This window comes from Pipistrellus hanaki (assembly GCF_964339955.1).
Source record: "Pipistrellus hanaki genome assembly, chromosome: 3".
Classification (NCBI taxonomy): Eukaryota; Metazoa; Chordata; class Mammalia; order Chiroptera; family Vespertilionidae; genus Pipistrellus; species Pipistrellus hanaki.
In genome coordinates this window covers 104,598,767-104,621,006 of record NC_140505.1, presented here as the reverse complement: position 1 = coordinate 104,621,006, position 22,240 = coordinate 104,598,767, and the positions used below count along the sequence as shown (strand labels likewise).

The following is a 22,240-nucleotide window of genomic DNA, read 5'->3' as shown; positions in this document are numbered from 1 at the left end:
TATCTCATAGAGACAAACTCATGGCTGCCAAAGAAGTCCCATCACTCTATCCTAGCAGGCTTCGAAATTATCTGTAAAATAGCCCTAATATCACAGCCATTACTTGCTCCTCTACCTGCTGGCTCCTTGTTCAACAGTCTGCTTGAACTCTCCGCTAAGCACCGTGCTTGCGCAGGCAGCATCACTGCTACTCCCAGAGGTGAGCTCTCGTTTGGGTACCCGCAGCAGCATCCAGTCCTTCTTTTCTGACAGGTGACAGACTGGAGGACTTAGTCAGTCCTCCTCCAAATTACAAAACCTTTAAGGTGTCAAGTCACCTAAAGCTGCAGTTAGTATTCTGAATCTCACCCAGCCAAGTGGATGAGGGAGAATTCTTACATCGCTCTCTTATTTCTGGGCAGTACCAGGGGTCTTCAAACTTTTTAAAGTGGGAGCCAGATCTCGGTCCCTCAGAGAGCTGGAGGGCCGGACTATATGAACTACTAATTCCTACTGTAACACCTCGGCTGCGCTCACTGCCCAAAAAACCTGGCGGGCCGGATCAGACTCCTCTGCGGGCCGCATGTGGCCCGCGGGCCGAAGTTTGAAGACCCCTGATAGGCACTCGCTAACGGAGGCCTTATCTCAGAGTGGCAACTGTCAGGCAAGCAGGATTGGCAAAGGTAAGAAGAGAGATGTGGCCTTCCTACCTGGATGAGGAACAGCAGTGCTTCCTGGAGCTGCAGCTTGGTCAGTGGGCTGAGCATGGAGGGCTCTGGGCTCTTCAGAGGCAGGAAGAGGCTGGTGGAGGCGGCAGCTGGTTCCTGGCTTCCCAGGGACAAGAGCCGGCCGTCCCTCTCCTTTGATGGGCTACAGGTAGGTTGTGTGAACAGCATGGGGCTCATGAGCAGAGAAGAAGCAACTGTGGCAGAGATGCACTGAGGCGAGATGACCTGCTCGTACCAAATACATACAAAGAGGGCAGGTGTAAGCAGCAACTCACTGATACAATGGGTACAGAGACAAAGAGGCCACTCGCTTGCAAGAGTGGATATCGGTGAACTTAAATCCAAATTGTTCAAAATTTCACTAGACAGGAAAAGCTCAAGGAGAACTGATTCCTGTCCAGTTCCCCACATAGTGCCCTTGTCCTTCCTCAGCAGCTCCGCTCAGGCCGCTCTGGTGACTGTTGTTCCCTCTGCAGAGAGTGCTTGGCCTCTGAGCAACACTTTATTTTCTGCTTTACTATCATCACTTGGCAACATGCATTTAGGACTGCTGGCCTTTTCCTCAGGCCAGCTGTCTACTGCGCTGGCCTACAGTTCCAACAGCATGCATGAGTTGTTGGAGGCACACACATTTCCACTCCATTTTTCTACGGAGGAACCGCTGTGAGTGGTCCTCCTCCCTCATTTCTCACCAGGAGGGAGGCATGATTCCCGGGTCCATCCCCATGGGATGTGCCTGCCTGCAGAGGGCACACACTTCCTGCTTCTCCGTGCTCCAGAGGCAGGAGCAGGTCCTGGGGCTGGCCATGCCAGCACTGCCAGTGACTTGTCTGTCTGGGCAAGTCTGTCTACCTCCCTTGGGTAACAAACATAACACCAAGTCTTCCAACAGCTTTTGCAGTTATGCCAGTGACACTTAGATCCCTGTTTCACTGATGCCTACAGCCCTCCCTGTTTCTAACTCAGGTGAGAAAATGTTATCATCAGCCTAAAACTCCGTAAGAACATGAGGAGGGCTGTAAAGGCCAGTGATCAGGAAGCTGCTGTAATTTTTTAATCACTCCCTTGGTATCTTTTTGGGCAGAAGTCAGCCCTGAGGAAGGCAGGCTGTTACCTATCCCACTGCTGTTCTGAGAGGGGCTGAGGCGGAGGCTCCGAAGGAGGATGTCAGCACCACGAAGCTGACGGTGTGCACTTTCCTCTCGGCTCCACGCCTGTGAGCACTGCAAAACCAAGAGAACTGTGTGTGCAGATGTTTATGTCTAACTATAAACCCCAATTTTCCTAGTGTCCAAACTAAACCATCAAAGAGAAAAGGGGACAGGATTATATTATAATGAGGATGAGTGACAAATACTGTTTCCATAGAAATAGGTCCTCAGATTTGAGATTTTAGAAAAAGTAAACACAAGCTCTCTGACTCAGCGCCACACAGACACACTTACGCTCCATGCTTATGATCCTGGTTTCCAAAGAGTGGAAGGTTTTGTTATCTACTTGCCAAGACAATGACAAACAACCAATGATGAGATATGTAATAAGGAGAACTTCCTAATTTTTAAACCTATTGCATTTTCAATGAATTTGTACCAATCCAAATGAGAAAATAGCCCAATCTCCACATGTTACCGATGGGCAATGGAACAGCTTGTGGTTTTCTCTGTTCTAAGCTACTGATGAACATAGAGATCATCTTCCTTAAAGGATAAACAACTTCTAAAAATTACAATATTTTCCCCTCTCTGGAAATGTGTGTGTGTGTGTGTGTGGGAGCGGGGTACATGACATATTTATCCCTCTCTCCATCTTCATTAAGCTATGCAGAGGGTGCAAACTAGAACAGGCCGGCCTTTGCAGAGTGATGGCATGTTTCTCCCGTTGACTCCCGGCCCCAGGCCTGTGGGCTCTGCAGAGGCAGCATCTGTGCTTCTCACTACTCTGCACCCATGTGAAGCACAGTGCCTGGGAGGGAGCAGTGCTCAGAGATATTTACTAATTAAATGAAAAAGCAACAATTACTTAGACTAAAATAAAAGAGGAGGTCAGACATTTCATATCCCAGAATGAAGATTAGGATCCCTTTCCATGTCTATGTTCTTTCCCACATCCATGTCTTCACGCCTGACAAACTGTGAAGATTTAACGCTACAAATAAAGTATCTGAAAGGAGGGAAGCTCCTAGATTGCTAAGCAAATCAGACTCTCTTTCCAGCAGGAAGTTAAGGTGACATACGATGCACAGAATTGGCTTTGCAACACTGTTCAGGACAGACATGTTCCTACAGCACAGAAGGGGACTCTGCATTTCACCGCTTCACAGTAATGACCCCGACCCAGGGGATACTTACCTGGAAAAGGGGAGTCTGCTTTTCCGTCCTGGATGTCTTGTCAACCCAGGGTTCCCAGGGCTTCCCTGCTCCAGAGCTGTGAGTTAGCACAGGAAACTTCGCTGCCAAGGCTGGGCGGTTAGACGTGTGCAGCTGCTGCTCCTGCTGCACAAGCTGAAGCTTTTGCAGTAACTCTTGAGGGGAGATCACTCCAGAACCACTAGTCTGACTGCCAGTAAGGGCGAGCATTTGTCTTGGGCACGAGGACTGGTCTTTTTCATGAGCCTGATGTCCTAGTGCCTGAGGTGGAAGGGAGCCATTGAAATGTACCAGTGGCGGCTGAGCCACCGCCTTTACGGGAGCCGCAGGGGTGGCCGCGGAGAGGGCTGTGAAGTTCAGGGCTGCTGGGCCGGCAGGTGCTGGTGCACCAGGGTCGTACTTGTTCACGGCCGCCGGGGTGCTCTGGAGCTTCTCTAGCAGGGTTTGAGTTCTGGAAGCACCGTGGACTCGATGGGACGTCCCAAAGCTCTGGGGCGACCCCAGGTGGGCAGGTCCAGTAAAATCCTCGCTGCCATTTTTGTAGGGCTGGTTTTCAGGCAGCTCTGACAGTGGGTGAAGGTCTGCACTCCTGACCAGGAGTTTCTGAATGGCTGGACATAGCTGCTTCTCCATGGGGGGTGAGTGTCCTTTGGGTTCCTCATAGGACAGGGAACGGATAACCCCCTGCCGAATTGGAAGTTTCTCTTGCTGCTGCTGGTGGAGTGTCTGTGGAGGCCCCACAGTTTCCTGACATGTAGCTTTGTCCTGCTTCCCAAAAAGTGCTGTCAAGGACAAGTGTTGGGGTTCAGGGTCTAAGGTCTGAAAAAATAAAAATGTCTGAAAATGGATCTACATACAACTTGGTTATATGGGGCTATGAATCACAATTCACCTAATCAATGGTTTCTTTTATTTATAAAGGATTAATTAGAGAGTATAAAAAACTTAATTATAGTAAACGTCACAAAATTGAGACCTTAAGCCAATAATTTTCGCAGCATTCTTTCCTACTACTTTTAAGATAGCTGTTATATTTTAATATCTGTTGAATGATGAAATAGGAGTGTGAGCCTGGGGTTCACATATTGGGAACCACTATGGTACAGAATTATATACACCAGAAAGTAAATAATCTCTTCAATAGGAAGTCCATCTAACCCTGCAAAGTATAAGATACTGAGAATACACAGGAATATGAAGATTTCAGAATTTCTGATAGCTTTTCACACAATTATAAAAATTTCGGGTGAGAGAAAACATGTCAGTTAGTCTAACTTGATCTTTTCAAGTCTGTGAACTCTGAGAAGAAAGATAACTCCTATGTAGCTAACAGGGCTCAAAATTTTTTAGAAGGAACCTACAAGCCATTTCTGCACAGGGACCTTCATGGGGAAGCCTGCACTCTGTTTCTGCCATCTGAACCAGCCCTTATAAAGGAGCTCCTGGAATCCTATTTTAACCAATGGGATGGAGGCTTTCCCCATCCAATCAGAGCTATGTAGTTCTGACCAACCAGAGTGGCACTATTGGTGCTTTTGGACCAATCAAATTTCAAGGATTTGGAGTCCTCATGTAAAGGAAAGAGCAATTAGGGACCAGGGACGGAGACTTCTGTCTACATAAGCCAGCTCCCCTCTGGCTCTGGGAGCACTCTTCTCTTTCTGTGGGAGACTCAAGACTGTTTTCCTGGCTGAGCTGAATTCTTGAAGATGTCTTACAGGAGCAGAGCAGACCAGAACAGCAAAGAGCAGATTGGCACGGAGTAGAGCAGAGTTGTCCAGCTCTGGGCCCAGTGCTGCCTGGCCCAGGGCTGCCTCACAGCCACACTGTACCACAATTGAGCTATTTTGCATTGAATAAAGTTTCCTTCTTCACTGAACCCCAAATTGAGGATTCCCGTTCACATTAAATTGGTACAAACTATTATTGTTGACAACTGTATATTAGTAGCTTTAAAAAACCATCAAATCATAAAATCTACCTTGGCCCTGCCAGTTACAAAGTTGCTTCCTTCCTGCTCTATATCATCTCTGCCTCTTTCTGTTGCTTTCTGTATTATTAGGCTAAGAAAAAAGGAGCTTCATTCTTAAATCAACATATTCTCACTTCTCTATTAAAATAACAAATTTCCATGAAAAGCAAACAATAAAAGAAAGCAAAAGATAATTAGAAAAAAACTTATTTTTTAAAAAAAATTCAATATGAGACTTTCATTAGCTTATCTTTGTGTCTTTTGGTTCCATTTTATTTTTAAAATTAATTTAAACCAATTCCTTGAAAAAACAAAACACCCAAAACCGTTAATGAGCATAACTCCTAGAAATGGAAACAGACACATTATATTTACAATAAAAAATGGGACTATACCCTGGCCCATGTGGCTCAGTAGCTTGGGTATCATCCCATGCCCAAAAGGCTGCCAGTTTGATTCTCAGTCAGGGCACATGATGGTTTATGAGCTCAATCCCGGATGGGGGTGTATGCAGGAGGTAGCTAATGATATTTCTCTCTCTCCCCCTCTCTTTTCTCACTCCCTAAAAATCAATTTTAAAAAATCTTAAAAAAAAAAATAACAGGACTTGTAGATTAGCAATTTTGTTAATGCTTTACTATTCTGAAATATATATTAATATATGTATATACTAGAGGGCCAGTGCACAAAATTCATGTATGGTCAGTGATCAGGGCCGATCTGTGGGGCAGCTGGCAGGGTGATCAGGGGCACCCCACCCTGGGGCCTGCGGGCTGGGGGCACATCCTGCATAGATTGTATGCCCCCTTGGTGGACAGTGCACGTTGTAATAACCAGTTGTTCCAGTGATTGGTCAATCTGCATATTAGGTTTTTATTATATAGGATTCTTTCAAAAACTGCTATCATAATTAGATGCAAATACAATGGCAAATCATCAGGTCTAAAGCAGACTTTTATACCATTTCTTAGGACAGGAATCCCATTCTGTATTCACAGTGGCCTAGCATTATACCTGGTACAAAGGAAGTGTTCAGAAATGTTAAACTGAATTTTGTTGTCCTGGCTGCTTTGGGAAACCAACCATCAACCTCCGCAGAACATGGGCCTCTTGGGTAATATTCCTGTTAATTCTAGTGATGTTATTAGTTTGTTGTTGTTTTTTAAAAAACACATTATCGCCGAAACCTGTTTGGCTCAGTGGTAGAGCGTCAGTCTGTGGACTGAAAGGTCCTGGGTTCGATTCCGGTCAAGAGCATGTACCTTGGTTGCGGGCACATCCCCGGTGGGGGGTGTGCAAGAGGCAGCTGGTTGATGTTTCTTTCTCATCGACGTTTCTAGCTCTCTATCTCTCTCCCTTCCTCTCTGTAAAAAATCAATAAAATATATTTAAAAGAAATAAAATAAAAAATAAAAAACACATTATCCTGTAGGGAGTTCAAATCCACAAGAGATTATGGTAAATGCCAAAAGTAAAAATGTTAACCCCTTTTGAGAAAGAGAGAATTATTAATAACAAAAGAATCTTTAACTTGAAATCTCTCTCTTTTTAAAAAAAATTTTTTTATTTACCCTAAAGGATCCTCAAACAGTACCAGGCACTCCTGCTTTGACTATACTCTGGATAAAAGTTTGTTACGAACCTTATACAGACACCATGAATAAAAAACGGAGAACTGAGTACCTGGCAGGGTGGAGGTATTCGCTGCTGCTGGTTTTCACTGGGCTTCACTGGAATGGGTTTGATGAGATTGGGGTTGTCATAAATGGCAGATGAACTGGTTATCTGTTTTGGCTCAGAACAGGTTTTACACTGAAATAGAAAAAAGAACCTTATTTTTGGTATAAAAGAAGCTTTATTTTTTTAAAAAAGAACATACCTTCCTTCTTATTCTTTATTTTATTTAATTGATAGCTATTTTTTTGGGTAGAGTTTTATGTACAAAAAAAAATCTCCTTATCTTTTTTATATTTGAGTATAAATAAAATTTAAGTTTATTTATTTATTTTTTACTTACACATTCAGTGCCCTAAAATATTACCAACATTATCAGCCTGCAAGACCTAGAAGATCTTAGATACCTGGATACTTTAAAGGCTATCTATTTACTTAAGAAGTAATAGTTTAAAAACATAAAGTCTAGTGCTTTTTAATGATAAATAACGATAAAAACTATTCCTTAAATACCATGTCTGGATTGCAATAGCAATTGATTTCAAGTTGGAGAGTTCCAACACCAAAGTAACTAACCCTTTTTGGTCTACAAACCAAAAAGCAAAGCTAACTCAAACCACTGATTTAAAAATTATTAACATCATCTTTATTTAATAAGTGGCTTTTTGGATAAACAGAATAATTCAAATCTGAGTGTTCTCAGCCACTCACTACAAATTAGAATTTCACAGAGAAAGAGATGAGACATGCCTCATCATTTCAAATACCAAATCATTATCATGCATCAATCTAACCAACCATGCAATTACCAACATAGTAGAATTTATAACAGAAAGAGCACAGCAGCGACGTCAGCATCTGACTTGTTACAAATAAAACTGAGTATAAAAACACTCACTTCTCTACTACAGACTCTCTATAGCATTGTTGGTTTCAATTGTACAGTCAAGGCCCCAGGTCAGGAAATATTTCACAATGGAATGTGTGACAAATACAATCCTGTCCCTCAGAAACCCAAGGTTCCCAATGTGTCTTACAGTTATTGGATTGTATTTTATAATTCAAGGATAGACAGGTGTGGGGTCAACTACCACCGTGTTCACTTAGGTTCACAAAGGTAACTGTACGAAAGACTAATTATTTTCTTTCAAGAATTCTATAAATAATTGGGATTTGGCATTAGTATTAAATGGGATGTGAAATACGTTACGAATCATAAAACATTATTTCTAATTCTTCTGAAGTGAATTATGATTAGTGGCATGGACCAACAGGACTGACTTTTCAAGATATGGCTAAGCAGCACAAGACGATATAGTCACTTACAACATTTTAGCATGGAAAGACTTTTAACTTCTGCTTGCGTTTAAAAGAAAAGTGGATGTTTAGCTTACTTCCACCAAATGACCCTTCTGTACTTCTTCATTCTCTCTATGATCAGGGACCTTGAATTTTATACTAAGGAAAAAACAGATATTTCCCACCTTCACTATGCACATATCCACATGGGCCAACAGGCTTCTCTGTCTTTTGCTTGTATAACCCCAGGTTGACTTTTCTAGGTAAAATTTCCAGGAGCTCTTTTCTATGTTACTGCAATTGTCTACCTATTTATGAATCTTTGCTTGTATATGAAAATAGCTCTCTATCAAATTTCTCAGAATTAAACAGCACCCACCTCAATAGTTTATAGCTCATTTTCCAGTTGTTTAATTTTATATTCTTCTCCAACCCAAATAACTTCAAAATACTTAGAAAAAAATAAGTTGTGTAAAAAGTGTACAATGGATTCTTTACAGAGAACAAAAACTATGTCACATAATTCTAATTTATCACATACAAACACACAAACATATTATCTATGCCAAGAGAAGAGTCTGAAAGAAATTGCAACCTAAGTGTATTTGGGTTTACAGGGTTGCGGGTGGTCTTTCTTTTTAATTTTTCTTTTCTTTTTAAATTTTTATTTTATTTACTAGAGCCTGTGCGTGCACTAGTGGGGTCCCTTGCCCTGGCCTGCGCCCTCTAGCAATCTGGGACCCCTGGGGGGATGTCGGAGAGCAGGTTTCAGCTTGATCCCCACAGGCCAGGCTGAGGGACCCCACCAGTGCATGAATCTGCATTGGGCCTCTAGTATGCATATAAGATCTTTAGTTAATCTCTTTCCACCCTCCCCTCTATCCCCTTCTTTCTGAGATTCATCAGTCTGTTCCATGTTTCCAAGCCTGTGGTGAGCCTCTGTCCCCTGGTGGTCAGTGTGCATCATAGTTACTGGACGGCTGGTTGCTTAGACTATATATATATATATATATATATATATATATATATATATATATATATACTTGAGAGAGATGAAAAAGAGAGAGAGAGAGAGAGAGAGAGAAAGAGAGAGAGAGAGATCAATTTGTTGTTCCACTCTTTTATGCATTCATTGATTGATTCTCATATGTGCCCTGATTAGGGTCTGAACTCACCACCTTGACATATTGGGATGATGTACTAACAAACTGAGCTAACCATCCAGGATTATTTTCCTTTTTGTTTCCGAATTTTTTCATTGAACACCAAAAGACACTTAATAATTTCTTTAATTTCATAAATAGATCTCAGCAATATCTAGAACTATTAATTCTTGGCTAAAACCACAAAATGCATAATAGTCCACTTCTGAGTAGTAAGGACCGAACTATGTAGCCTACAAATCACTTCCAGCCTGGTTCCTTTTCTTCCTGAGCTTTGTTATCTTATGGTTCATTTGCACCTCGACAAGGAGGAAGGAGGTAAAGGAGATGCCACTCAAATTAATATCATTGCTACTTTACAGAAAACTCATAGAAGGTTATTTCTTAGGGAGAAAGCATAAAATATTAACCCAAATAAGTGTTTCAAATTGTTTTACTAACTTTACAGAAAAAGTTGTATCTGGTACCACTAGGCTTCATTTATCAATATCATATGCCCACAGCATAAAATGTTTCCTCCTCAAACTTTTTGGAATTTTTGTGAATTAAAAAATTTTTGAATTGGAAAAAATCTCAGAAGTAATTTATTTAGTTTAACACTTATACAGAGAAGTAAAAAAATTTTTATACTACCCCCAATATGTAATCATTCAGTTTCTTCTTTAATGCTTCCAATAATGAAAAATTCACTTCCTCATAACAAGATTTCTGAGGAAAATTTTTGTTTTCTTTCTCTATAGTCCTCTTTCCATTTCCCCATTTCCTCTATTTCAGAACCATTTGGCTCATGTTCACCATTTTCTAAACTGTCTGCTGGTGTGTGAGAGAGGAGGAAACACAAATGCAAGGTAAACAAAAGATGCAATGGATGTTAATGGGGGAGCACAAACATCTGGTGGGTGGATCAGAAGTAACATGATGGGCAAGGAACATGTGAAATGGGCCTTGAAAGACTGATGATATTTTATAGGTAAACAAGAGGGGACAGCATGGGAAAAGGCATGAAGGCACTTTTAGGAAGCAAGATTGTTATTCTGTTTGGTAGGAGTTTCAAATATTTGTAAGGTGCAGTGACAGTAGAAGGTATTGGGTTAGAAGAATTATCTGAGCTCGGCTGGTGTTGCTCAGTGGTTAGATTCCCAGTCAGGGCACTTGCCTGGGTTGTGGGCTCAATTCCATATCTCATCATTGACGTTTTTATCTCTCCCTCCTTCTCTGAAATCAATAAAAATACATATATTTTTAAAAAGAGTGTGCAGGTTCATACTAGGCAATGAGAAAACAAGAAGGATTTAGGCCAGAGCAGTACCATGATCATACAGGTTACATTACATCATCTGGCCGTACTAGCTGAAAGAATAATTTCTTGTGTTGTTTACCTCACAGTTGGAGCAATTGACATTATGTCTGTAACATATTTGATTGAATATCTGCACTTTCTGTCAACACTGTAAGAACCCATCTATGGGAGCATAATGATGAACAGAACATTGATTTGACCTCAACAAGTTAACACTGTTGTGGAAGAAGTTGACTTAACTGTAAAAATTGAGAAAGAACAAAATAAGTTCTAAATACTAATTGACGATGAGTTCAATGGAAAGAATAATTAGTTTGAATGACGTGATCTGGGAAACTCCACGTAAAAAGTGGCATTTTAACTGGGCCTTGAAAGACATATAGAGTCTGAAGGGCAAGTAAAATGAGGGGAAAACCATTCCGAGTTGTAGGTATAGTATAAAGAGAAGTCTCCAAAGCCATGAGTGCATGTGAATTCCCTGTTATGAGACAGTCAGGTGTTGCTACAGGAGGCAGCACTGAAGAGGCTCAGGAAACTAACTTTATTCTACTCACAGGTCCTAGAAACAGGAGGCACAGCCCGCTACACAGGGCCACAGGGGGAAGCCTCTTGGTGGTCCGGAGGGAGCACACAGGAGCAAGGGGAAACCAAGACTAAAGCCTTTTACTGCAGCTTCTGCCCCCTAGGACTATCTCCTTTGAATCATTTCAGCAGGATGTCAACCATAGGGGGTTCTCTAGCTGCCTGACCCAGCCCTGATAGGAGGAAGGTGGAAGAATATTGCTTCACGGTATACAAAGATCAGATAGTGGAGAATGGCTCAGGATCATTAGTTTGCACATCGAAGGCATGTTTCTGGTTGGGTCCTTTGCTCCCTCTAAGAATTGGCAAGCTCAGGGAGGCGCAATCTGTCCCCCAACCAAAAGATTGTTAAGGTGCCAAAACATTCTATATAATAAAAGCCTAATATGCAAATTGGATGGCGGAATGACACACACTGACCACCAGGGGGCAGATGCTCAACACAGGAGCTGCTCCCAGCCTGCAGGCCTCAGGGCAGCTAAGGTGGGTGCCAGTGGGGGCCGTAATCACCCCGCAGGTTGCCCTGCAGAGAGAGGCGACCGGTGGCAGCGGTGGAGGGTGGGGCTGGCAAGTGGGCAGTGCCAGGCTGGCTAAGGCGGGTGCTGGCTGTGGTCCCACCAGTCACCCCACAGATCAGCCCTGATCACTGGCCAGGCTTAGGGACCCTACCTGTGCATGAATTTTGTGCCCTGGGTCTTTAATTATAAAATACAAATGGTACAGTGTGTGTGTGTGTGTGTGTGTGTGTGTGTGTGTGTATGTGTGTGTGTTTGAGAGAAGAGAGGGAGAAAAAGTATTTGTTCAATATTTACATTTATTATTTACTGGCCACATACCGTGTTTCCTCGAAAATAAGACATCTCCGAAAATAAGACCTACTTACAGGTTTCCTTCTGAGTGAAATATAAGGCATCCCCCTGAAAATAAGCCCCCCCCCCCCCCCCAGGCTAAACATGAGAGATTTGGTCCACTGATTCTGAAAGAAATGGAGTCACAAGAAATTCACCAGGAAATTCAGGAATTGGATTGTTATGATGATGTTCCAGAAGATGATGACATGATTGTCCTTGAATAAATGAGTAAATTCTTGATACTGTAGGATTCACAGTTTTTCTGGTTTGTTTTGACAACTACCGTACTACTGTACTGTATACAGGTAATAAATTTCCTTTATTTTCATTTAACAATAAATGTGTACTGTATTCTTCTTCATGGAAAAATAAGACATTCCCTGAAAATAAGACCTAGTGCATCTTTGGGAGCAAAAATTAATATAAGACACTGTCTTATTTTCGGGAAAACAGGGTAGAACTGAAGTTCCTTGGGGGTAAAATTTCACTTTTTAAAATTAATCTATAGCCCTGACTGGTTTGGCTCAGTGGATAGAGCGCCAGCGTGCGGACTGAAGAGTTCCAGGTTCAATTCTGGTTAAGGGCATGTACCTTGGCTGCGGGCACATCCCCATGGGAGGTATGCAGGAGGCAGCTGATTGATGTTTCTCTCTCGTCAATGTTTCTGACTCTCTATCCCTCTCCTTTCCTCTCTGTAAAAAATAAATAAATAAATAAATCAGTAATATATATATATATATATATATATATATATATATATATATCAATATATATATATTTTAAAGATTAATCTATAGTGTGTCTAACATAGTACAATTAATAAAGTATAACTCATTATCTGACTAGTTGCCAATTCATTAGGCTACCTTTTAAAGATTTTAAGAATTAAATAAAAAAAACAATATAGAAATAGTTATTTCTGACTAAAGCTGGAATTAAAGCATCTCTGTCCAAGCCCTACGATAGAATAATGAAACTCTGATTTATTCATATTTATATCCATTCCTTCACTCAACAAACATTTATTTGGCATTTATCATGTGCCAGGAACTTGGAAGAAAACTAGGAGCTCACAGTCTAACAATAAAGGTTGAGTCAACAATCCAGTCAAAGGCATGTTAAAGACACTCAGTCAGTTGTCCTTTAGTATGTCCCACTTCATTCAGGACTTTTCTGATTGTTTCCTTGTCGTGTCATTTGTTTCCTATCTGCTCCTTCCTCCTTCCTCCCTTTCATTTTCTGTAAACTAGAAAGTTAGAGCTCAAGTCTTAGATTCAGAATCAACTCTTTTGGCAAGAATATTTCAAAGTGGTGCTATATCTTTCACATTATATCACAGTAGGAGGCACATAATGTCTGGTTATTCAATTTTTAATTATGTTCAGGTGGTGGCACCCTAAACCCTTCCATCAATTCTTCTCATATTACTAATATTACTGGTAATCATTGCCTGAATCAATTGTTTGACTAGAGAGTTTTTAAGTTCTATCATTTTATCTACATTAGGAAGGGGAATTCTTGGAATCCTTGAATAGAGATGAACTTCCCCTCATCAACAACAACTATTTGGTTACTCTGAAATATAGTCCACACTGGCCAGGTAGAATAAATGCTTATTTTTTCATTAACTACCAATTTTCAGAGGAAGGAGCTGGTGTCCTAGTATCTCCAAGGATAGCCAATAATTATATTTTTGTTTTGTTTTATATTTTTGGTTGCTTGCTCTCTCTTATCTCTAGGAACTCAGATTTTATAAATTCAGTGGGTTTCAACCCACTGCATTCTTTTTTGTTAAAATATTTTTATTGATTTCAGAGAGGAAGGGAGAGGGATAGAGAGATAGAAACATTAATGATGAGAATCATTGATCGGCTGCCCACTGGGGATTGAGCCCATAACCCAGGCATGTGCCCTTGACCAGAATCAAACCCAGGACCCTTCAGTCCGCAGGCCAACGCTCTATCCACTGAGTCAAACCAGGTAGAGCTACAGTCATTCTTGTTGATGTTAGAATTCGTTACTTGGTTGGTGGTCCCTTCAAGCTGACTACCGTGCCCTTCCACATGATCCTATTTGTTTGACTTTCATATCTCGGAATTAGGAGTTTCTTTAAAGAGCCAGGAAACCTTTCATAAGGAAATAGTATTTAGAAACACTAATCTGGGGGCTAGAGGTATTTATTGCTCCTGGGTTTCACTTATTTCTAGGTCTTTTCAGGGGGAAAAGTTAATAACTACATATTTAAGGAATAAAATGTCAACTAATTCAGACATTTGCATTTAAAATGTAACATTATACATTCATTTGTTTTTTCTCTTACACTGAAGGTTTTATTCTGACATAAAGTTGACCCTTGAACAACATGGATTTGAATTGTGTGGATCACTTATTGCAATTTTTTTCAATACAGTACATGTGCCCAGACAATGTGGCTCAATGGTTGAGCACTGACCCATGCACCAAGAGGTCACAGGTTTGATTCCTGGTCAGGGCACATGCCTGGGTTGCAGGCTAGATCCCAAGTAGGGGGTATGCGGGAGGCAGTCAATCAATGTTTTTCTCTCTCTTGTCAATGTTTCTATCTCTCTTCCCCTCTTTCTAAAAATCAATAAAAACACATTTCAAAAAAATAAATACAGTACATATATTTTCTCTTCCCTGTGATTTGTTCATAATAACATCTTTTCTCTATCCTTTCATTGTAAGAATACAGTATATATTACATATAACATACAAAATACGTATTAATCTATTTTTCATCTGGTCAATATTAGGTTATTAGTGAAGTGCTTGGGGGAGTAAAAAGTTATACGTGGATTTTCAACTGTGTGTGCAATCAGTACCACACATTGTTAAAGGGTCAACTGTACTTATTTATTATATAGCAATTACAATGTTAACAAAACCACTGAATAAAGTTTATAATTTCTTTGTAGTTCTTTTTGTCCTTAAAATATAATCCACTAGGGGTATTTAGTTCAAATATGGGGTTCTGAAGTCACTCTAATTTTTTTTCTAAGTAATTATGTCATAATATATTTAATTATGTACATTTATTTCATCTAATTTTCAAATTCTAGCTTTTCTTTTCTTTTTTAATTTTATTCTTTGTCTATGTTTCTAGAGAGTGTTAATATTTTACTTCTCGATTTTTATAAAAGTGCTTTATAAAATAGGAAAATTAACCCTCTTTCTATTATTTAGCTGTAAACATTTCTTCTTAGTCAGTGCCTTTTCACTTTGTTTGTTTTTTTTTAAACCAAGAAACACTTTTTTTTTTAATAGTTTCATGTAATTTAATTAATTGCTTTTGGGTTTTGAGTCATGGTTAGGAAAAGTTCCCCTTTCCCAGACTACAAAGAAATCCATACAAGTTTTCTCCTGGTACTTGCATAGTTTTATTTTTACATTTAAATTCCTAATACATTTGGAATTTATCCTGCATATGGCATAAGGAAGAGATCTAATTTTGCATTTTTCCAAATGGCTACCAGTTAGCCAACATCATTTATTTAAAAATCTATTAAAATAACTGATTTGGAATTTTTATCTTTATCATATCCTAAATTTCATATACACTGGGGTCTCATTTTGGACTTTCTCATCTGTCCCTTTGGTCTACCTGATTGTTTATGCAACAACACCAATACCACTCTGTTTTAAGTGTTCAGGCTTTAATGTCTAAATATCAGGTAGAGCTAGCTCCCCACATCTCTCCCACCCAGTATGGCTTTTCTTTGCCAGGGTTTTCCCCAGTTATTCTTCCTTGTATATTTTCCCACAAAACCCTATAATCAACTTGTCTGACCTCAGAAGAGGGAAAAAAGAAAAGAAATTAGTTTGCATTTGTTTAGGAATCATCTTAAATTTATAGATTAATTTATGGAGAAGTGAAAATCTAAAGTTTTATCTCCTTGTCTAAGATCAGGACATATATTTCCATTTGTTCAAGTCCATTTTTATGCCTTTCAGAAGTGTTTAAATGTTTTGTTTATATGGGTTTTGCTCGTTTCTTGTTATTTTATTCCAAAGAATTTATATTATTTTATTGCTATTTTTGTTGTTAATCTCACACGAGAATATTTTATCTATTGATTTTTAGAGATAGTGGAAGGGACGGGAAGGGACAGACAGACAGAGAGAAACACCAATGTGAGAGAGACACATTGATTGGTTGCCTCCCGCACACGCCAACCAAGACTAGGGATTGAGCCTACAACCAAGGTACCTACCCTTGACCAGAACCAAACCCTTGACCCTTCAATTCCCAGGTCAATGTTCTAATCACTGAGCAAAACCAGCTAAAGCAGTTTATTGCCATTTTTATGGGGGTCTTCTGGTAAACCTTATGACTGTGTACTATTTGTACATAAGAAGGTTACTGATTTCTCAGGCTACCTTTTAACCTATCTAAAAGCAAATAGTCATAGTCTCTTAAAAGCAATATTTTAGTTTTCATATAATTTTGTTTGGTTGAAGGAATAGCAGTTAAGGCTTTCTTAATGAATGTATTCCCACTGTGGGAATTACCTATGTATCACAAGGGCAAACAAAAACTCACCTTTGTATATTCATCTTTGGCCTTGGTGAGCATTCGTAAGATATCTACTTCCTTCCCCTCTCCTGAATTGAGGATCATTGGGGAGATTCCTGCTCCAGCTTCTTGATGGGCTTTCAATTGTTCATACTGAGTTAGGCTAGAAAAGTAGAGGGGAAGAGCCACACAAGGAAAAACAATTCAACACATATGATTTTTGAAACCATCCAATTCTCACTCAGTTGCTTTTATCCTGTTATAATCATCCCATATAAGACTAATATGCAAATGAACCAAATGGTATAACGACCGGTCACTATGATGTGCACTGACCACCAGGGGCAGATACTCAATGCAGGAGCTGGCTGCGGTGGTCAGTGCGCTCCCACAGGAGGAGGGCCGCTCAGCCAGAAGCTGGGTTCATGGCTGGTGAATGCAATGGTGGTGGTAGGAGCCTCTCCTGCTCTACAGCAGCACTAAGGAGAGCGGGCCTAAGCCATCAGTTGGACATCAGCCAAGGGCTCCCCAACTGCAAAAAGGCACAGGCCAGGCTGAGGGACGCCCCTCCTCCCCCACCTTCCCCACCAGTGTACGAATTTTGTGCACTGGGCTCTAGTATTAAAAATAAGACTGCTTAAGAATTTAAAGAAGGAAAATGAGATTTGAGGGAGGTCCTGAGTTCACTGACTAGATATATGAATCTAGAGTAGAGGTGGGCAAACTCCAATCTGCAGACCAAATCCTGCCCACTGCTGGTTTTTGTGGCGTTACAAGCACAGCCCCCGTTCTTAGACTGCTGCCTCAGATTGCCCGCAGAGTTGGGTAGCTGTGACAGAGAAAGTGTGACCTTGAAAAAAAATATTATCTTTGCCAACTCCTCATTTAGAGCATTTGAAAGATTCATTAATTGCTGAGGAAACCCGATTTTAGAGTTCTCAAAAACTGAGCAAACTGCATGGCAAGTCAGATTTCCCCCATCCTCCAAAGTGCCTTAAAGTCAAAGTGAGGTTAATCCCAGGTACTCAAATCATATGGTTCTCTGGAAGTTTGGAAACAGTGAAGATTCCCTTCTAGGAGAGGGGGATATAAAAAACAGCAATAAGCCATGTCTTCTGTTTCACTGAAAACAATACAGAAGGGAGACCATATGCTTTATATGTGCTAGGTGGCATTGACAAAAACACTTGTTCCTTTTTGTGCTTTGACTCACAGCTCAAATTCTTTTATAATTGCCATGAAGTTGGTCAAAAAGGTCTGAGAATGTATTGAGATGTTTAATTCTAGCTGAGGAAGGACTGTAATCCATACACATCAGCTGCTATGTGTATGGATTCCAGCCCTTCCTCAGTTAGAATTGCTAGTTAACAATCAATTTCCTGCCCCAGCTGTTAAGTTATTAGTGCAGATTGCTGGCGATTTTAACATGGCCTTTTGGCTGAGCTGCAGGGTAATTTTTAATCTATATGAAATCCTGCTATTATTATCCATTGCACAGCTGATAATAACATGAATGTTCTAAGAACTAGTTGTTACAGTGATAAATACTAGTTTGAACACAATCACAATCTGAAATCTGAGCTAGTTACCTATAATTAGCTATCATCACAAGCTAGATTTTCAGAAATCAATTATATTTATATAAAAACTAGAGGCCTGGTGCATGAAATTTGTGCACAGGGGTCCCTCAGCCCAACCTGCACCCTCTACAATCCAGGAGCTCTCGGGGGATGTCCTACTGATGGCTTAGGCCCACTCCCCGTGGTTCTCTGCTCTCTGTGGGCCTGGAGGTTTCGCTGCAGCCATGGATATGAAGCCCCCGTGCCCTGCTCTCCGCTCTCTGCCTGCCTCCGCCATGCGCCACGTACCATGCGAAGGAAGCCCCAATGCCCTGCAGTGCGCTCTGTCTGCCAGGCCTGGGGGCTTTGCCCACACCTACACACTAAGGAAGCCCCCATGTCCTGTTGTCCTGGCTCTGTTTGAGGGGCTGGGGGGTGTTTCCACCGCCACCTTGTTAAGGAAGCCCTGTTGTCTGGACTCTGTCTGCCAGATATACTGATAACTTTCAAAGAAAAAACTGCTAAATGACAAATAAGGAAGATATTAAAGAAAATTGCCATCTGGAATAATTCATATTACAGGTATTTCACACATGCAGAAAACAATGAGGTGAAGCCATTCCACATGACAAACATTACCTAGTGAAAATGTTGTATTTATGTCTCTTTTTCACTTATAAAGTAAAAGTAAATGTTTTTCCTAACATCTTGAAAAGAATTGCTGTAAGAGATATATTCTGCTAAGATTATGATGTAGTTACACAAAATGTAGTTACACATTTTTCTAACTGAAAAATACTATGCAGTCTTTCAGCACTTACTTTTTCATAAGTTCTGCAATTCTTTGGCATTCTTCCTTATCATAAAACCAAATTCCATAAATGGACACTGCAAAAATACATCAAACAAATTATGAGCATCTTCAAAACTACAAAATGGAAAGTCCCTCTCCATCTTGAAAGAAACACACAACTATTGAATAAATGAGACCAATAATTGCAATTAGAGCTTGAAAACCTAGCACTAGAATTTTTTTAATTTATTATTTTTCTTTGTTGATTAAGGTATTACATATATGTCTTCATTTCCCCATTAGAATTTTTAAGCCCATAGAGAAATCTATAGTGGTCTTATGCACACATGCGTGTATGCACGTGCACACACACGTATACACACAGGCACCCCCCGCCCCCAATATAAGTCTGTTGTCCTTAAAAATATAGCACTGGAACATAATAAGCATTTGGTAAATGTTTCTTAACACATGACTAGAGATTGAAAATGAAATTGGAATTCTAAACTCCTGGCTTTGAAACATGTTTCCATATTCCATTTGCACATTTCACACACATATTTCATCTTTATTTTCAAGTATTCAGACACCTGATGCACAAATTAGGCCTAGGAACCCCTCTTCCTTCTCCTTCTCCCAGGTAAACATTAAGAACTGGCTTGCTTTTTAAGATGAAAGTTACTAGGATAGAGTGAGGAAAAATTAGATTCCATAATAAATCTCTGACTTCAAAATGTCTGTACAGAAAATTTACAACTGTTGATAGCTTAAAAACAACTGTGACTATCATTTAGTAATGAATGAATAATTGGTATTGATCAATATAACAATTTTCCAATAAATTGTATATCTTAGTATGCGTCTATCTATATCATTTTTATAGCCAAAGCTATTACCTAATTGAGGACCTGATGGTATCACTCATGTACATTTTAAAATCTTTGAAAATAGTACTAATGTTATAAGGCAAGGAAAACCATATTTTTAAAAGGGAAAACATTTATAATTTATACTTTCAAAATATTTAATTATATGAATATTATTTGGTCATTAAAACAGCTGTGATGTTTTATTATTGTTGTTGATTTCAGAGAGAAAAAGTGAGAGAGAAATATCAATGATTAGAAAGAAACATTGATTGGCTGCATTCTGCACACCCCACAGTGGGGATCGAGCCTGCAACCCGGGCATGTGCCCTGACTGGGAATCGAACTGTGATCTCCTGGTTCATAGGTTGACACTCAACCACTGAGTCACTCCAGCCAGGCTGTGATGTTTTACTAGTAACTACGAAATTTCCCCCCACTCACCAGACCAATGCCTTAGTGTGGATATCTGCTTCTTGTCAATATTGATTTAGATATCAGTAGGAATAGGAAATGTCTTTTTAGTATAATTTTAAGCAGGCATATTAAAAGGAACCTTATAAATCTGAATTACTAACTTGCCAAAAGGTGGCAACGGGCTTTTACCTTTTTGTATGATTAGTGTATCCGGAATCTTTATCTTACCTACCTACATGTATGAAGGGGTAAAAGTGGAGGAAACCAGCTTTTCCTCGAACAGGGCCATTTTATCTGCTTAGAAATACGTATCATATCTTGCCTTTAATACAATGACAATCTTTTGAAAAAGGACATTGGAGTTCTGAATCTAATGGGCTGGAACAGCCTTTAGGTCAAAAAGGAATTCTTTCATCTTAAGATCATTAAATGTATATCTTGAAACTTTTATTCAAGGATGTTTCCAGTCCATCAACATTGTTTTACCCTGATTGCCTACCAATGTTTCCCAAACTTTTGACATATGTGTACCCCTTCTATAATTTTCGTAACGCTGAGTACCCCTCGTACTCATGAGAATGTAGAATTCGGTGCAGCTAAGCACGGTGCAGTGCATATCCCCACCAAACTCCAGTGTAATGCGTACCCCCACCAAACTCTTCCCATACCCCTCGGGGTACGCGTACCACACTTTGGGAAACACTGGACAGATTCCTACATACTAACCCACCTAGTTTCATGTTCTTGTAAATAAGTACATGGCATTTGAATATTTAATAGATTTGTGTGTTTTGGTGGTCTTAATTTTAGTTACAAAACTAGGAACCCGGTCTATTTTTTGGTTACCCATTTTTTTCCTTGGAGACAGAGTCTTCCAAAACTCTCAAGGAGAAAAGGGGGAGCATGGGAAACAAACAGCATGCAAGGCCCTACGGCAGAGCAAAACAGCCATTTGGTCTCATCAGTAGGACATATTAGTAGAAATATTTTGGGTATCCTTTTTTTTTAATGTTACACATTGTGGCATTTGACATAAGGAACTAGATTTTCATGAGGGTAGGATGCCAAGTAAACGGTTGATAGAAACGGAAACACAATTTGACAATACCATTACCATGAGGTAACTGAAATGCAAAATTAGGGAAGGAAAATGCTACAGAAACATCTTTCAGATGTCAAAGAATAAAGGAAGACTGGGTTTGAAAGTGATTATACAAGACATTGTGGAGATTTTAACCATTTATCTATAAAGCAACTTGACTTTAAGATTAAAATGGACCATTTGAAATAGCTCTTTTCATTCTAGTTAATATTTAGTTTGACCACAAAATTTAAAAAGCCAAGGGGTGGGAACGGATTTACCAACAGTCCTGGCAACGGAAAGGTAGCACCGAGATAAAATGTAGAACTGCGCCTAATTTTTTTCTCCCTAAAATAGTTGTGCCACTTGAGCTGCATTCCACCGGGAAAGGGGCAGCGTGAATTCCATTAGAGTGCACATTCCAACTGAAGTTTTCTGTTTCTTAGGCCCGAGGTCCACCGACCCCTGGACAAACCTCTCACTCTCCTACACAAGGGCGTGTATCAGAGCGGCTGGTGGTGACAAATACAAACCAGAGATCATCGTGCCTCGGGAGGTGATGAGCTGCCAGGCTGACAGAAACCATTAACCTCACATTTCAATCCCAGTTTTCCTGTAAAGCCACTGGGGGAGAGGCCACCTTACGTAGACAGTGAGCACAGCAGGAAGGAAAGAAAAAGACAAGGTTGAGAAGAAGCACAAAAGAGATGTGGCTTTTAGGATTCTAAAACTTAGTCATTCCTGTCAACCTAAATTAGCAGTGATATGATATGGCCGCATCAACTTGTGCAGCTCAGATGTGACTGTGAGAATGATTTCTAGGCTTTAAAAAATTACAAGGAGAAAAGCTCACAAGCAGGATATTTGCCTATTTTAAAATTTGACCTATTAGTTCGCATCTGGATATTCACCATGCTTCGAGCCTTTGTCCAGCCTGCTCTGCCTGCATACCAGCCGCTTACCAGTCATCCGTCTGCTGAAACAGAGGTGAAGTTTAAGGGCACTTTGGTGCATGAAGCTCAACTCAACTGTTTTTACACCCCTCCTGGAGGTAAGAAACCCAAAAGTGGAGTAAA

At 40.2% G+C, this 22,240-nt stretch overlaps 2 protein-coding genes across 7 annotated transcripts in view; one reads left to right on the top strand and one right to left on the bottom strand.

The window, feature by feature from the left end:
• DCP1B (decapping mRNA 1B) overlaps window positions 1–22,240 on the bottom strand; it is a 63,565-nt gene that overhangs the window by 2,953 nt on the left and 38,372 nt on the right. For all 3 annotated transcript variants that reach the window (XM_084878779.1, XM_084878778.1, XM_084878780.1), the window contains exons 4-8: window positions 18,829–18,895; window positions 16,476–16,611; window positions 6,729–6,857; window positions 3,056–3,892; window positions 690–932 (exon numbers count right to left, since the gene is read on the bottom strand). In XM_084878779.1, coding sequence (XP_084734905.1) covers window positions 690–932; window positions 3,056–3,892; window positions 6,729–6,857; window positions 16,476–16,611; window positions 18,829–18,895 — 1,412 coding nt within the window. The remainder of the gene's footprint in view (window positions 1–689; window positions 933–3,055; window positions 3,893–6,728; window positions 6,858–16,475; window positions 16,612–18,828; window positions 18,896–22,240) is intronic.
• The window catches only part of CACNA1C (calcium voltage-gated channel subunit alpha1 C), a gene marked incomplete at its 5' end in the record, with an annotated part of 660,607 nt that continues 660,443 nt past the window's right edge, over window positions 22,077–22,240 (top strand). For all 4 annotated transcript variants that reach the window (XM_084878730.1, XM_084878732.1, XM_084878733.1 and 1 more), the window contains one exon: window positions 22,077–22,215. In XM_084878730.1, coding sequence (XP_084734856.1) covers window positions 22,077–22,215 — 139 coding nt within the window. The remainder of the gene's footprint in view (window positions 22,216–22,240) is intronic.